This window comes from Parus major, chromosome Z (genome assembly GCF_001522545.3).
Source record: "Parus major isolate Abel chromosome Z, Parus_major1.1, whole genome shotgun sequence".
Taxonomy (NCBI): domain Eukaryota; kingdom Metazoa; phylum Chordata; class Aves; order Passeriformes; family Paridae; genus Parus; species Parus major.
The window spans coordinates 20,245,091-20,262,014 of NC_031799.1; the positions used below are offsets into that span (position 1 = coordinate 20,245,091).

Below are 16,924 nucleotides of genomic sequence, written 5' to 3' on the forward strand. Positions count from 1 at the left end.
GGCGAAGTGACGTCAGTACCATGGCGTCCCCCGAGCTCGAGCGCAAGCGAAAGCTACCGGTGGCGGGCGGCGGGGATCCGGCGGCATCGGACGAGGAGGATGAGGAGGAGCGTTGGGTCGGGCCGCTCCCGGGGGAGGCCGCGCAGGCGAAGAAGAGGAGAGGTAAGTGAAGGAGCGGAGCTCTGGCCGAGCTGGGGTCGAGGCGGTGAGATCGCCTCTAGGCCCCGCCGGACGGTAGCGGCCCCGGGGTGAGAGCAGCTGTCGGGAGCCCGTGTCCTGAAGCTGTCTCGTATGTGGAATGAGTAAGCTGGGGGTACCTATGGAACCTCTGGGTGCGGAATTAAAGGGTGAGGGTACCAGGTACTGAGAAAGTTGTGGTCGTTCAGTTTTGAGAAGAGAAAGTTACGTGGAGGCCTCATAGCAATCTTCCAGTATTTAAGGTGCTTACAACAAAGCTGGGGACGGACTCTTAGACGGGAACTGTAGTGACGGGACCTGCACCAAGAGTAATTGGTTGAAAGAGGGGAAATTCAGGTTAGGTGTAAGTAATTCTTTCTGTGAGGTACTGGCACAGGTTGCCCAGTGATTTTTTGAGCGCTCTAACCTTGGTAGTGTTCCAAGCCAGGTTGAATAAAGCTTTGAGCAACTTGGTCTAGTAGGAGGGGGCTTGCGACTAGATGGTATTAGAGGCTGATTCTAGCCCCTGAATATGCTATGATTCTAAGACTTGCTTCCTCTGGAGAACATTTTCAGGCTAAGAAATGTTGCTGTGTAGTCTGAAGCTGTTGAGAAAAACGAGGTTCACATTTTATTATATGAAATTTTGAAAGTTTAATAGATAATTAGGAAATAGAAATAAGACAAAATGAACAAATACGGCCGGGTGTCTCAGCATTCAGCCAAGAGCATCCCGTACTAACAAAGGATTGTCCCTTAAATATACAAATCTCTTGCATATTCACAAATGCTTATGTATTATTCAAACATTTCTTTAGTTTTAGATGTTCTTTTGTTTAGCTTCCCCCCCCCCTTCCCCAGTAGATCAATCTTGGCTCCATTGAGTTTCACGCTCCCCGGTAACAGAGGTTCAATTAATTAATTCGTTGTTTGGAGCTCAGGTCACTGCTGTCTTCATCTGGATAAGATAATCTAAGAATGCAGTGGAGGGTTTCTGACTATCTTTTCAGTCTCTGGGTTATATGAACAAAAGTAGTTTTTATTTTAACACAATGATACAGCTTAACACATGATATGTATATGTTGTTGTGAGGTGGCCCCCACACAGGGAGACAAAGATTTCGTTTCAGATAAGCATTGTTAAAGTGAGAGGTGTAGCTGTAAGCCCGGTTAGTGTGAATTCTAAAACCTCTGCCTCAGGGTATGTGTTCTGTGAGCCCTGAAAGAGTTGCCCCACCCCAGACCCCTCATGGGGTGGCAGCCCAGGGAGTTCTGATTGGGTTTGAACCCCTGGGGCTTCTCCCTTGCAATGTTCCTAGTGGTCCCTAGCATTGAACTCCACTCTATTTCTGTCCCTCTAAACCCATCTCCTTGCCTTTGTTCGGAGCTCTCTGTCTCTGGATCTTTTTGTTCCCATGCTGAATAAATAGTTTCCTGAGCAGAAGCCAGTCTGGTTGGTGTCCCATGCTGGTAACTGTAGCTTCTCTGGACTTCATCCTGTGGCTGCAGAACGCAATATATTATACTACTATTTTTGAGTTTTATCAATAACAAAAATAAAAGAAACTATATTAATACAGCAAAGTTTTCTAACATTATACATATAACATTCATTTTAATATTTGCTAAAAGCCAATAATATAATATGTATCTATAACACTGTGCTATTTATGGATGTGGAGTTAATCCATCTTTCAGACCACTAGCCTAAACTGGAGCAACAGTAAAAGCTTCTAGGCTGTATTTTGGCATGTGGTATTGATGTGTGCAGCAGCTCCCAGCTCTGTGGACATCACTTTAAGTTTTCTTTAAGTAAAGAAAACAAAGTTCAGCAGATGTTAACTTGCAAGTTCAGTGAAAAATACCATTGTACAGGTATTAACGAGGAGGGTCTAAAGATCGGAAACAAAACTCAAAATCACATTATTTTAGGTCAGCCAGTTAAACAATGAAATAGGTGGGTACCAGCACTTAGAATTTACACTACTGGACCTGTGTGGGACCACAAATCTTATAAAAACAACATGTGGATACATGCGGTTGTTATAGATACATATTATATTGTTGGCTTTTCACAAATATTAAAAGGAATGTTATGTGTATAAGAATGAGAAATTTTGTTGTATTAATATAGTTTTCTTTATTTCTGTTATTGATGAAACTTAGAAATAGTAGTATAATACATATATGTTAGGCTATGGCATAGTATTAAAATAAAAACTGCTTTTGTTTGTATAACCCAAAGACTGAGAAAAAAAAAATAGCTAGAGAACTCCTGCATTTGTAAACTATATTATGCAGATGAAGACAGCAGTGACCAGAGCTCTGGGGGAGGAATTTATTGCATTCCTGGTATCAGAGAATGTAAATCTCGATGGTGCCAAGAAGATTGATGTACTGGGAAGGGGGCAAGAGAAAACTAAACAGAAGAACACCAAAGATCCTAAGAAGAATGTATGAATATGGATGAGAGTGTGTGAATATGTATGAGAATTTATGGATATGTAGTAGGGTTCTGTTTTTAAGGGACAATCCTTTGTCAGTAAGGGCTGCTCTCTTGGCTGAATGCAGAGACACCCGGCCGTATCTGTATACTTTATTTTTTTCTCCTAATTGTCTTTTTTATTAAACTTTTAAATTCTATAAAATTATATGAACCTCATTTTTCACATGGTTTTAGAATGAAATGAGGTTCAGATGACCACCTGTTTTCTGACATTAACCTAAAAACTTAGTTGACTTTGATTTTTTGGAGACAATAAGACAGTTAGGGTAGCAGTTGCTTTAAAAGGGAAGAGCAATGTGAGTTAAAGCAGCATTCAAGTGTCTTTAGTCTGTGGAAAATGTGTAAGTCTGAGTGCAAAGCCAGAGCTAAAAACATATAATTAAAACACATAATTAAGCACCTTTAATTATGTTTGCACAAAATTCTGCATATTTTTGATTAAAGTATGAGTAAGCAATATAAGGATAAGTGAAAGAGAGCAAAATATAGATGCAACTTCATGGGAAAAAAAATATCTGATTTTTCTTTTTATTCTGTGTAGTTCTTGAATTTGAACACGTTTATCTTGAAAATCTACCATCGGCTTCAATGTATGAACGCAGTTACATGCACAGAGATGTTATTACACATGTAGCATGTACAAAGTAAGTATTTTTGTTTTCCATTCTGTTTCTTTGTCTGGGGGGGTATTTTTGTGTATGCTACCAAGTTTTCATTGTAGAAGTTATGTAACGGAAAGTTACGGTGTCCTGAGGTGGTTTTAAAGGGTGGTTGGTTTTTTTTTTAAAAACGAAATGTCTTAGCTAGAAGCAAGATATAAGTTGTTTTTGTAGGCCAAAGGAGGGTCTTTAAATCCTTGTTAAAATATGCAGGAAATACAATAATAAGATTGATTTACTCTCTCTGAAAAAAATACAATTTATCAGAACTGCAGAAATCACACACGCGCACACATAGTAACTACCATAAAACCAGACTTAAAATAGGAGTTATTTTTGCATATTCAAAAAGGGTAGTGTTATATATATTTCTTCAGTTTGAGCTATGACTTTCCATAGATTAATCCAGAATGCACTAAAATACCTGTTTTATTTTTCCAGGAATTACACTTCCTATTTAGATAGACTGTCACAGTAATTTCTTGAAATTCATTCTCTGCACTGTGTTAGTTTTAGTGCAAATTACTGTCCAGTGGGAAGATGTATAATGTGTGCATCTGTTTTCTTGGTTTCATTTTTCTTTGTAATTGTAGGACAGATTTTATCATAACAGCCAGTCATGACGGACATGTAAAATTCTGGAAGAAAATAGAAGAAGGGATTGAGTTTGTTAAACACTTCCGAAGTCACTTGGGTGAGAACTTGCTCTTTCTTATCTAATGGACTTCACTTTTTCCTCTCCCTTGCTCTTTGTTTGAAGAGAGAGTGCTAATAGAGAGAGACTCTGGGGTTCCTTTAGTGCAGTCAGAGGTTAAATGATATCGACCAATAATCTTCCTACTATTCCTCTGTCATGGTTGCTCCCAGGCTCTAGTAGGGATAGGATGAAAATGAAACATGTGGGACTCTGTCTCCACAGGTTCCCTACAGACTTTGCATTGCCTTGTGCCCTGCTTGTGGGGACAATATCTGGGACATAAGTGAACAAAAAACACAGCAGTGTTCATAAAAGCCAGAGAAGTTTAAAAATATGTTGCTTTAAATAAGGGTACCTCAGCTTTTTTTTTTCCCCTTACAGAGTGGAAAAAAACCCAGTTATTTTCAACTGGAATTACTGTAACTGTAGAGTAAATTCTGCATTATTGTTCTAATTATCAGATGAATTGCAATTAAAAGAAACTTTAACCCAATTTTCTGAGCTAATGATGAGTACACAAAGCTTTTCAACACTATGCTAAGCATTAAATAGTCTGGACACAAAATGTTGTTCTCAATGATATTAAAAATGATATTGATACACAGAATGTATGGTAAGAAAAATAATAATAAGTAGTATAAGTACAGTTGCTTTTTAGAGTTTGCAAGAAATATTAATCTGTTTTTTATCTTAACTATGACCTTTTTATTATATATAGAAGCAAAATATGAGAACAAAACCTATCATGTAAAAATCAGCATTGTGAGAACTTCATGTAAGGCTCAACTGCAGAGTAGTTTTGAGTGTCGTGGGTTGTAATAGTCAGTAGTGTTCTGCTTTTACCCTGTTGAGAGATGCAAGCTGAGGAGCACATGATGTTTACCCAATGCTCTCAATTTTCTAAAATCAAAATTTTAAACTGAACTTACTGCCATTTTAATCTTTTACTATGTTTTTGATAAATTGTTCATTATCACATATCTGGGTCTAAACACTGATAGGCTGTAAAGTGTTGTTCTGTGAATTTTATTTTTTTAAATAATATTTTATTGAAGTCAGGTAGAGTTTTAAATGGAAAAGGTGACAAAACAGTTGGGAAACAGGTTTAAACCTCTGTAGGTTTTCCCTGTATAATACTGCAGTGAAGGATGTTCTTTCCTGTTTATTAATAGTATCTTAACTTGATACACAGGTGTTATTGAGAGTATTGCTGTTAGTTCAGAGGGGGCATTATTCTGTTCAGTTGGAGATGACAAAGCAATGAAGGTGTTTGATGTAGTCAACTTCGACATGATCAACATGCTGAAACTTGGGTAAGTTACTTACTTCTCTTACTTCTTACTTTTTTGTTCGTTTGAGATTATCAGTGGGGGATGTTTTGCCAAAAGATAAGTCAGTAATTTGGGGTTCTTGAGTTCTTCCTCTTCCTCCATGCTCCAATCAGATCAAGTTTAGTAAATTGAATTGTCTGAAATGAATCCAGTGGCTGAAGACTGTCTCACTGAATAGAAAAATTACAACTGCAGCAGTAAAGAGAGGAGTAGGAAAGGATTATTATGCACAAAGATGTAGGGTTTCTTCAAATATTTAGCTAGGCATTTCTGTTGTTCGGAACTGAATTTAAAAATTTCAGTTTATCAGTAGTTCCATTAGAGAAAGGGTTTGGCCTGTCTGTGTTGTCTCATATGTTGTCATAGGGATACAATCACTTTTTTCTGCTGGAAGCAATATTGTTATTTTCTTTAGTCTTGTAGCATTTCTGTAGTTAAACACTATGTTGCTAAAGGATCTGGAAGAGACAGGAATGGATGTTACTGGAATAGTAACAATACCAGAAAAAACCAAGCCCTACACTGTTAAAAGGTGGATTTGAAGGGCTGAAGGATCAATGATTCTGCATCAAGAACAAGATAAATACTGATTTCTCCACAAGCCTTTTATTATTGGGAAACATATTCTTCATAGTTTATGATGTATTGGTTAATTTTGAAACGGAATAGGAGTATAAAATCAGGGAAAAAAGCTTTTATGTAGGGACATCTTATAAAAGCATATGTCATCTGCTTTGTTTGTTACAGTTTTAGTATCATCCTCCAAATAATGTACTTCACTGATAGGAGCAGATTTCCTCTTGGCTGTCCTGGAAAAATTCCAATTATGCTTAATCTTCTTGGTTTTGCTCTTATTTTTGACATAGCAGCATAACATGTACTATTACTGCATATTAGTACAATTACTTTTTTGTAATTACTGCAATTATAATTTTTCAATTACTTTTTTTGTAATTACAATTTACTACAATTAGTAAAATTATAGAAAAAAGAAAATAATATTCAAAAAAAAACCACGCCTGATCTTCAGAGCTTTCTAGTTCTAACTAATATATACACCATGGCTCTGTGCAAATCCCTATGCTTTATGCTTCCATCCATGATCTGGAGAAGATTGGCTATTTCTGCTGAGACTTCATATTTATTTATTTGTTCCTGTTCTTTCTAATGAACCTGAGATGAAGTATTTGTTTGTGTTTACTGACAGACCTTGAAAATCCAAATTATTGGTGTCTGTCATAATGTCAAAATATCAGTCCATTAGCATCTGTTAGTTTGATTTGCAAAAGGATACTAAACATGAGTTTGCTATGGAGATTGTATCATTTTTTTGATGTTTGCCATTTGAGTTGTAGTTTTCAGAATCTTTGCTTACAGACTTTAAAACAGATATAACTTATGTTATTGACTATATCTCTGACTTGTTTTATTTGTAGATTATGCTTTTGCAAGTAGCAAATAAGTTCCTTCTTAAATGCACTCACAACCCTTATTGAATATAGGGGGATTGTCTTAACTTTGTTTATATCACTTCTTAGAGATTTTGTGGTTTTGTGGGTTTTTTTCTGGCAAGATCTAGTTGAACTTTTCCATAAGTGTATGGCAGAGGTGCAGTTGTCTTTATTTCTACAGTCACTACTCACTTAACAGATGGAGAAATGGTATTGACTCATAAGTTGAGTACTATTTATTAATGCCACTAGGGCTTTTTATCTGGATTTCTGTCCAAACTCTTTCTTTTGACCCACTTTCTACTTTGGCTATCACAGCCTCTTTACAAAACAGTATGGAAGGAACAGAAATCGGTAGTCATCCACTGAAGTGATGTTTCTTGGTAAAGCTTGTCTACAATATGCTGAATATTAGCAAGATATGTAGCCAAACTAGTAAATAAAGTATTAGCCAAACTAGTAAATAAAGTTTAAAATTTGCTTCTGATGTTTGATGTTTATAGTATAACTTGACTCTTAGCTAATTAAAATCAGTTCTTACTTATTTTTTATTTTGTTTTTCCTTTCTACTCTTTGTTGCAGCTACCACCCTGGCCAGTGTGAATGGGTATATTGCCCTGGAGATGCCATATCTTCTGTTGCAACATCTGAGAAAAGTACAGGAAAAATATTCATATATGATGGACGAGGAAATAACCAGCCACTTCATGTTTTTGATAAACTCCATATGTCCCCACTTACTCAGATACGCCTGAACCCTGTCTACAAAGTAGTTGTGTCTTCTGACAAGTCCGGAATGATTGAGTACTGGACTGGTACTCCTCATGAATATAAATTTCCCAAAAACGTGAACTGGGAGTATAAAACGGATACCGATCTATATGAATTTGCTAAATGCAAAGCTTACCCATCCAGTATAAGTTTTTCACCTGATGGCAAGAAAATGGCCACTCTTGGGTCCGACAGAAAAGTCAGAATTTTTCGTTTTCTGACAGGAAAACTCATGAGAGTCTTCGATGAATCTCTGAGTGTGAGTTTGGCTTGTTTCTTCTTCTTTGAAATGTTTTCTCTACTTACTAGATTTTTTTTTGCCAGCACATTCACCTAAGCTATCATTTATTTCTAAAGGCGAGCTTTCTTCTTAAATTTTTCTTGCGAAAATTAATTCTTACTGGTGATGTTACTTAAATAGTGAAACACAGTTGTTGATTTTCATTTGTGTTTTCATGTTGCTAGATTACATTTTACTAGAAAGCATTTGTGGAAGATGGTGGGAAATGCCCATTACAAGTAACATCATAATAAATGAGTTAAAATTTGTCATCTTCTAAGGAATTTGATGGACAACTGCGCATTTTGTGTGCTTAAGCCTAGTCCTACAACATGCCTATGGTTTTATTAAAATCAAGGAAGTATTTACTTAAATCCTTCAGTTGAGTTCAGTGGCGTAATCTCACTTGATTTCAGTACTTTTTAATCATGTGAATCAGAGTTTTTTTGGATAAAAAGTTTTAAACATGTTAATGTAGTAGTGCTGGGGTTTGTTTTGTAGATGTTTACTGAACTTCAGCAGATGAGACAACAACTGCCTGACATGGAGTTTGGCCGGCGTATGGCAGTTGAGCGTGAGCTGGAGAAAGTGGATGCAGTAAGATTAATTAATATCATTTTTGATGAAACTGGACACTTCGTTCTCTATGGAACAATGTTGGGCATTAAGGTCATAAATGTAGAGACTAACAGGTAAGTTCCAGTGACACATAAATTTCTCTTTTAAAGTCTTTATTCAGTCAAATTTAGAGCATACTTAAAACTTGATATGACTGTGGAGGTGTCTGATCTTTTTGTGTTGTTATTTGAGAGCCTTACATTACACTGTAGAGAAGGTACTTCCATTCTCTGTCAAGAGTCACTGCAGATTAGAGCTTAGGCAAATGAGAAAACATGACGAGCACATGTGTATTGAAAATGTGTAATTAATCAATTAATGTTTGGCTAACAGGATGGGATAATGTAAAGTAAAGGTGGATCATTTAATTGGGATTTAATTGCATAAGGAGGCTGACTGGCAAATTAAGGTAGCGAGTTTAAATAGAGAAACATCTTAAAAATGGGTAGTAGGTCATGATTCTGAGAGGATTTTGAAATTTTGCTCTGAGTAGAATAGTCAGAAAGGAGAGATTAACTGTGAACAGCTGAACATTACACCTCTTTACGTCTTGTACTTCAGGTGTATTCGTATCTTGGGAAAACAAGAGAACATCAGAATGATGCAACTGGCTTTGTTCCAAGGAGTAGCAAAGAAACATCGTGCGGCAATTACTATTGAGATGAAGGCATCTGAAAATCCTGTTCTCCAGAATATTCAGGCAGATCCAACAGTAATCTGCACAGCTTTTAAAAAAAACAGGTTTTACATGGTGTGTGTGCTTTCTATTTAAATAGCTCCATTCTTGTATCGATTTCTCTACATTATTTTTTATTTTTCTTTTTGCATCTTTCTAGTGCTTTTTGTAGCTGCAAATGAAGCTTTTAAAAAGGATTTTCTTTATATTGCAAGTATATTTAGAATTTTTATCTTGAACTATATACATTAACTGGAAACAGCTGTAATTTTTTCATAAATTTTTATTCCCTCAAGAAGATGATATCCTTTTGTTCTTGTTGAAAAAAAACAAGATCATCTAAAAAGCTAACCGGATTTTATAAAGAAACAATAAGTGACGGTATGCATAAAAAAATACAATAGAAAAAAAATTGAGACTAGAATCAGGACTTAGTAACACTAAAGATATTATAGGTAACCAAGAAAGAGGAAGTCATCATCCTGTTCACAGTTAGGTTTTTAGGTGAGGTGAAACCGAACAGTTTCAGAATGGTTAGTAGCTGATGTGAGAGATCATAACTGTACAGGTTAGAGATTGGTCTTTCTGTTATGCCTTAAATTTGCTGAGTTTCTACGGTTTTATATTAATGCAGTTTTGGATTAAGAGAATTAATTTTAACTTTGTAGCACAGCTGTAGAGCACAAATAATCCTTTTGGCATAGAACCTGCCAATTTTATCTGAGTATAGCAGAACAAGCTGATAATTCTCTGCCTCATTTTAAAGGAAAGGTGCTGAACTAGTCCACACTCCTGTTGTAAAGCGGAAAGTTTAAAGATAACAAATCATTAAAAGTTACTTGGATTTGCATGTAGTTTTACTGGAATTTTTGACAGTGGAAATGCTGGTATAACAAAACACAGCAGTAAAAGGATAGACTATCTATGAATTGTCTTTGTACATTTCAAACTGAACTGAGTGTTCAGCAGGTTGAATAATTACATTGATGTGTTGTGTCCAGAGCAGTGTGTATATTAAGAGGAATATTATATTTAAAAGGAAAAAGCAGTTAACCTTCTGTTCTTTTGTGCTTCAGTTTACTAAACGTGAACCAGAAGACACAAAGAGTGCAGATTCTGACAGAGATGTATTTAATGAGAAGCCTTCTAAAGAAGAGGTCATGGCAGCCACTCAGGCAGAAGGTCCCAAAAGAGTGTCAGACAGTGCCATCATCCACACAAGCATGGGAGATATTCATGTCAAGCTTTTTCCTGTTGAGTATGTACTTGCTGTTTTTTCTCTTGTTTTGGTTTTGTTGCTTTCCTCTCTCCCTTGTGGTTGCAGTATCCAAGATTATCTCATGTTTGAGAAAATAATTTTCTTTCCCTTTTTCTACTGTGTTTGTTCCCTGACAGTTTCTTAATATGCCAAGGTAGATATGTGACTCCTAACAAAAAAAATAAAGTAGGGTAAAAATAGGTAAAAATAATTGTTTGGGGTACAGGAGTTTTTGAAATTGTCTTTGGGTTTATTTAGCTGTTGGTTCGGGGAGGATATTTTCTCAACTTTCATTCTTGTACAGGGCTTTTCTGTGTAAGCTCTGTATTGTAAGGGAATGCTGTTTGCATAGATCTTGAGAAAGAATGATGATGTTGGCAGCAGTAGTAGGTTTGGCAGCAGGTCTGTGCAAGCTAGAATAGTAGTTGCAACTTCCAAACGTGGCCAGTGTACTACATATTGTTACTGCAGCTCCTTTAAAAGCAATATAACATTTATATGTTATAATTACCAGGATATAATACTAGTGTTGTGTATATCCAAAACCAGGCATAGAATTGAAAAGTTGTATGTGTGACAATTGCTAAAATCAGTGTGTCATCCTCTCTCCTTTGTGATGCAAAAATTGCAAATATTCTGTTATTTAACAGGAAATTTATATAATATTTTGCTACACATAGAAACCTAAATTATGTGGATGTACTCCATGCTTCCCCAAAACAAATTCATGTTAGGTCATAAGCACAGGTAAGGCAATCTTACTTCTACCCTCTAGGGCTACCAGTCTTTTACTGCAGTAAAGATCTTCGCCAGTGTTTCCTTACATCAGGCTCTAGTTTCTGGAATTCATAATTATGGCATATGGGTTGCAGTAATGGTACAGCTCTGGCCAGTGAGTGACAGGCCAAGCTACATTAATTCTACTTTTTTTCTTAATTGTCCTGCTGATGGGTCATATCTGCATGCACAGTATTGCAAGGTGCAATGTTCTGTATGCAGTTTAAAACACATCATTACTAGAGTTGGTTGCTCTTAGGTTTGTTGTTTCTTATTGTAGTATTTTCTCCCAGCTGAGCTTTAAAGTCTCTTTAGTGTGATTAAAACTTTTAAAGTAGAGCAAATAAGATATATATAAAAGGGCTCTCTATGCCCTTGAATTCTTCAGTCTTTTCAGAAATAAAGTTGTGAATAACTATACTGCTCAGCAAGAACAGGGACTATAATCTCATCTGTTCCATTAGTTATCCCATTGGTGCTCTTTTTCACAACATAGCTTTCTAAGCTATCTTGTCACTTGTCATTAAAACCCAAGCTAATGTTCCTTTTCACAGTTAGAGTAACTCTACAGCTACGGACTTAACTTGGCCATTTTCTCCTTATTGGGAAAATGTGTGATTGTGTAAACCTGTCAATGTAGATTTTCTCTGGCTGCTAATAATTTTTATAATAGCTGAAGAGCTGTCATAAAAAAGTTTCACTTTGTTAGTAACTCCCAGAAGTAAAGAATCAAATCACAAAGGTGAAGTGGTTGGCCCTTTATATTCCATCAAGAATAAGATTCCATGTCTTTACCAAACAATGTTGGTGAGTAGTGTCAAAGAATAACTGACTCTACTGACTGCAAGTTCTGTAGTAATAAAACATTTTAATTTTACATCTTGCATGCGACACTCAATACCTTTGCATGTATATCTTAAAACAAGTGTAGAGGCAAAAGAGTGAACAACTTTCTGCTTATGGGGCAAACATAGTTCATCTACAAAATGAGTGGTGTAGATAGGAAGCTGGGGAAGCTGTAGTCAGTGGTGCCTTGAGGAGACAGGTTGGGTTTGTAGCTCTCATGGTTTAACCCCAGCCAGCAGTTAAGTCCCCCAGACCCACTCACTCACATCTCCCTTGGTGGAGTGGGAAAGCACTGGAAGAGTAAGAGTGATAACACTTGCAAGTTGAGGTACAGACAGGGAAAGCAAAGGCATAGGGAAAAGAATAGGGAAAGCAAAAGGCATGCACCCTAGCAAAGAAAAAACAAGGAACATGGACAGGCAGATGTTTCACTGTCTCCAAGAAAACGTGTCTCCATCACATGGAATGGGTATATGAGAAGGCAAATCACCGTTACTCTCTGTGTCCCCTGCTTTTTCCCTCAGCTTTTACATGCTGCACATGATTCCATATGTGCAGTTGAGCATCCCTGTGGTCAGCTGGGTTTAGCTGTCACAGCTGAGTCTCCTCTCAACTCCTACAGCCCCAGCCACCTCACTGGTGGGGTGGGATGAGTGGAAAAGGCCTTGACAGAGCATGAGCCCTGCTCAGCAACAGCTAAAACATCCCTGTGCCACAAACATGGCTACTGTCTTTCTGTGTAATCATGCACCTTTGTACTTCACAAGCCTTTTGCTTTCAGCTCTGGGTTTGAGGAGGTGGAGTTTTTTGTTTTTTTTCCTTTTTTGGTGAAGTCCCTTCCTACAGAGTCCTGAAACACTGCACAGCATGGCAGGATCTTACTCCCAGCTGAAATCTTTGTGGCCTTGTCACCAGACAAATACTGTAGCCTGTGTTTTCTGTTGTGATTTTAGGTGCCCCAAAACAGTGGAAAACTTCTGTGTGCACAGCAGGAATGGTTACTACAATGGACACATAATTCACCGTATCATCAAGGTAAACTGCAATATGTTAATATTTGTTAATTCACATATTGTACTCTGGTGGTCAGTCCTCTGCTAAGACTTCCATTTCCCTTTTGCACACAGGATTGTCAGAGTGGCTTCAGAGTTCCTTGTAAATTCTGAACAACTCTGATATTCTAAGCAGCTTTAGCACTTACTGAAGTTGTAATAGTTGTTCTGCAACTGGTAAGATAGCAAAAAACTGGAAATTGAAAGATGAGTTCAGCTATCCTGCTTGAATTAAAACTTTGCTGCATGTCAGAAGGCCTTTCTTCTAAGGCTTCTCATTTCTGTCACACCAGAATGAAGTGATAGAGCCTAAGAATTTGCAAAAGGTAGAGACAGTCAGGTTTCTGTCTTTCTCTAGCAGGAATAGTGAGTAACCTTGCTTCTTCACAAGTACTTGTTAGACACTTAAAAAAACCTTAAGTGCTTTCTCTCTTACACACAGCATTTTAACACATTTTGTTGAAAGGTTTGGAGTTAAGTTTGAAAAAATGTCACCTAGCATATAACACTTCTGGTTATGTATTCTATGCAATAATGTGATAACATAATTTCTCTGCAGGGTTTCATGATTCAGACTGGTGACCCAACTGGTACAGGAATGGGAGGTGAAAGTATTTGGGGAGGAGAATTTGAAGACGAGTTCCATTCAACTTTACGACATGACAGACCATACACACTCAGCATGGCTAATGCCGGACCAAATACCAATGGATCCCAGTTTTTTATAACAGTAGTGCCAACTGTAAGTAATACTAAAATCTCAATTTAAGGCCTGAGAGGCTACCTAGATAGTAAAAAATCAAGTTTTTTTTCTCATGGAAAAAGAAGCACATTAGTACTTACTTTACAAATAAATGATGCACATAATGTGTAGTGTGTGGGCGTCACTGAAACTGACTGTCCTTTATGAGATAGAAATACTTTTCCATCACTTGTGATCAAGAGGCCTTATGCTTTTAAATGGAATGAGGGTGGTATATAATTCCTAGGCATGTTTGCAATTATGTATTACTAGAGTATCTTATGTTAATAGTAGTGGTTTAAACTCGATGGAAACCTAGGTATTGCTTAGATTGTTTGGGGTTTGGATATGGTGCCAGGATGTCTGTCTAATATTGCCTAATTGTAGCTATACAAAGAAGCCAGTGTTCAGGTTTGAAAATTTCATTTGATCTGTGTCTAAGTTCAGAGCCAACAATAGAAATTTTGGAATCTAAGACAATAAAAACCAAATCCTTAAAAGTAACACTTAAAAACACTGCATTCTTATAGCACTCCAAAGTAATGTAAAAAAAACACCCATCTACCACAGTTCTAAGGTTTATTAAGTTGTATGAGGGCCTGTATTCAAATTGGGCATACTATATGAGTATTGAATTGGGTAGCATTCTGTACTGGCACTTAAAATTCCTCTGTGAAAAATACCATGAAATAGAGAGACTGAAACAACATTTATGTGAATTGAGAGCACACTTCAAAATAAACTATACAATGCTCCTGCACTGGTAGAATGTGACCTCTGTAGTACTTTTATGAAATCAATTGAAAAGGTAAGTTCAAATGCACATGAATATGTTAGCTGCATTTTAGTATTTACTTGCATACTGATATTTACAGGGTGTTAGGTTCCATAGTCTGGACATACAAAATGTATCCATGTACACTTACTCTCTTTTTGGTTTGGTATCTAACCTACATGCTGCTATTTTATGCTTAAATATGATTTTCTTTTTCTCCTTCTGTGCTCTCAAACAGCCGTGGCTTGACAACAAGCACAGCGTGTTTGGACGGGTGACTAAAGGAATGGAAGTTGTTCAGAGAATCTCAAATGTCAAAGTCAATCCCAAAACTGACAAACCCTATGAGGATATCAGCATCATTAATATAACAGTGAAGTAAGGCAGGGGTGACTTTGTGATGCTTGTATCCCCATTTGCCTTGTTTATGTTGCATATTAAATTCTGCACCTTTAAGAATGGCTCTGAGAGCGAAGGGGGGAAGAAGAAGCCGCAGTTTGTGTTGAGGACAAACATCACTGCCCCACATCCTGCTCCTGGACTGTGGTGTCTGCAGCATGGACAGACAGTGGCACAGAGCTCTCCTTGGCTGTTTGTTTTTTAGCTAGCCGAGGCAGGGAAGTTCCCCAGACTGCTTTTTCTTTGGATCTGTTCAAACCTGCTCTGGACTGAACACCCAGCCAAACCCTGGGAGCTCACACCTGTGGCCCACCGGGGCCTGGGCCTCGGCACTTTCCAGTGCCGAAGGGACTGATAAGAGACTTTAGTGAGCCAAGCTACACCCCATGAAAAGGACTTTTTTTCTGGATTTGGCATCTCACTGAACAGGGAGAGGTTTTATTGTTTAATATTATTCAATTTCTGTTAAATACTTTTTTACACTTTTCTCTGTGGAGATCGTTTTCCGGAACATGTTGGGGATGGGGCTGCTTGAATTTGTTTTTGGTTGGGACCCTCATTTGGAGATTCTCTCCCAAATTTGCCCTAAACCAGGACAGCATTGAAGGTTGCAGCTTAAGCAGAAACAAACCTTTTTTTCTAGGAACAAAAAACATTTTTGATAATTCCTAGATACAGAAAATACCAGGAAAGAGCAATCACCAGTTCTACTATTTTTAATGTACCTAAAGTGCCCTAATTCTGTATTTCTGGTAACTTTGTATTTTAAAGTAAAGACATCTACATGCTTCTTAGAAAGTCTACTGTCTTTCTTGCATCTCTTCTATGCAAAATTAAAGATAAAAACTTCCACCATTTCCCATTATAGTGTTTGTAACTTTTTCATGTTTATTTGCATCTTTCCTATTTAATTAAATTAATCTCACAGTACTGAAATCTCTGACAAAGGTCAGAAATACTAAGTTGAGTGAATTTCTCAATCCTTTGTACCTGTATTAAAAATTAGATTAAGTTATGGTACTGTTTGCTATGAAAAGCAAACAATGTCATCTACCTCTGTTCTTTAAAAGTAGTTGTGTATGTGTTTTCTCTGTCCAAGAGCAATGATCAACTCTTAAAATGTCCAATGTGTATAAAGTCCTTTGCAATTTGTTTGTTTTTTTCCGTGATTTTTTTCTTTCAGTGTTTACTTTCTCTTTGTTTTAGCCTAATGAAGTCTTCTCTGGCTTCATTTTTAGCCAAAGTCCTACCATCATTACTGCTTCTACTGAAATACTTAATTTATTTTAAACTACGATAATCATCTGAACTAAGCTTTGCATCATCTGTTTCTGATGGAGTTATAGAATAGAATCAAAGCATTATTAAGGCTGAAAAAAACCTGCTAAGGTCAATTAAGTCAAACATTAACCTAGCAACACCGCAAACTTCGCCATTAAACCATGTTCCCAGGTAACACATCCACGTGTGTTTTGAACACTTCCAGGAATGGTGACTCCACTGCTTCTCTGGGCACTCTTCCAAAATCTGACCCCATTTTGGTGATAAAATTTTTCCAAATGTCCAATGGTAATCTGAGGCCATTTTCTTATGTCCTGTCATTAGTTAGCTGGGAGAAGACACCAACACCAACCTCACTACATCATCCTTTCAGGCTGTTGTAGAGGTTGATAAGATCTCCCTTGAGCCTTCTTTTCTTCTCAGCTGCTCCTCACAGGATTCATACTCCAGATCCTTCACCAACACCTCAATGTCCTTTCTGAACTGAGAGGCCCAGAATCAGGCACAGGATTCAAGATGCAGCCTCACCAGTGCCCAGGACAGGGGGACAATCCCTGCCCTGCTCCTGCTGGCCACACTATTGCTGGGCCAGGCCAGGATGTCATTGGCCTTCTTGGCCACCTGGGCA

General features: G+C 37.4%; 1 protein-coding gene across 1 annotated transcript; it reads left to right on the forward strand.

The window, feature by feature from the left end:
* PPWD1 (peptidylprolyl isomerase domain and WD repeat containing 1) lies at positions 1 to 16,167 on the forward strand. Its single transcript, XM_015653600.3, has 11 exons — positions 1 to 162; positions 3,225 to 3,327; positions 3,936 to 4,036; positions 5,232 to 5,352; positions 7,404 to 7,851; positions 8,374 to 8,564; positions 9,052 to 9,241; positions 10,243 to 10,424; positions 13,001 to 13,082; positions 13,659 to 13,841; positions 14,855 to 16,167. Exons 1-11 carry the CDS (start codon positions 21 to 23, stop codon positions 14,996 to 14,998), a joined length of 1,887 nt encoding a protein of 628 aa, XP_015509086.1. The 5' UTR covers positions 1 to 20; the 3' UTR covers positions 14,999 to 16,167.
* The last annotated feature ends 757 nt before the right edge of the window (positions 16,168 to 16,924 follow it).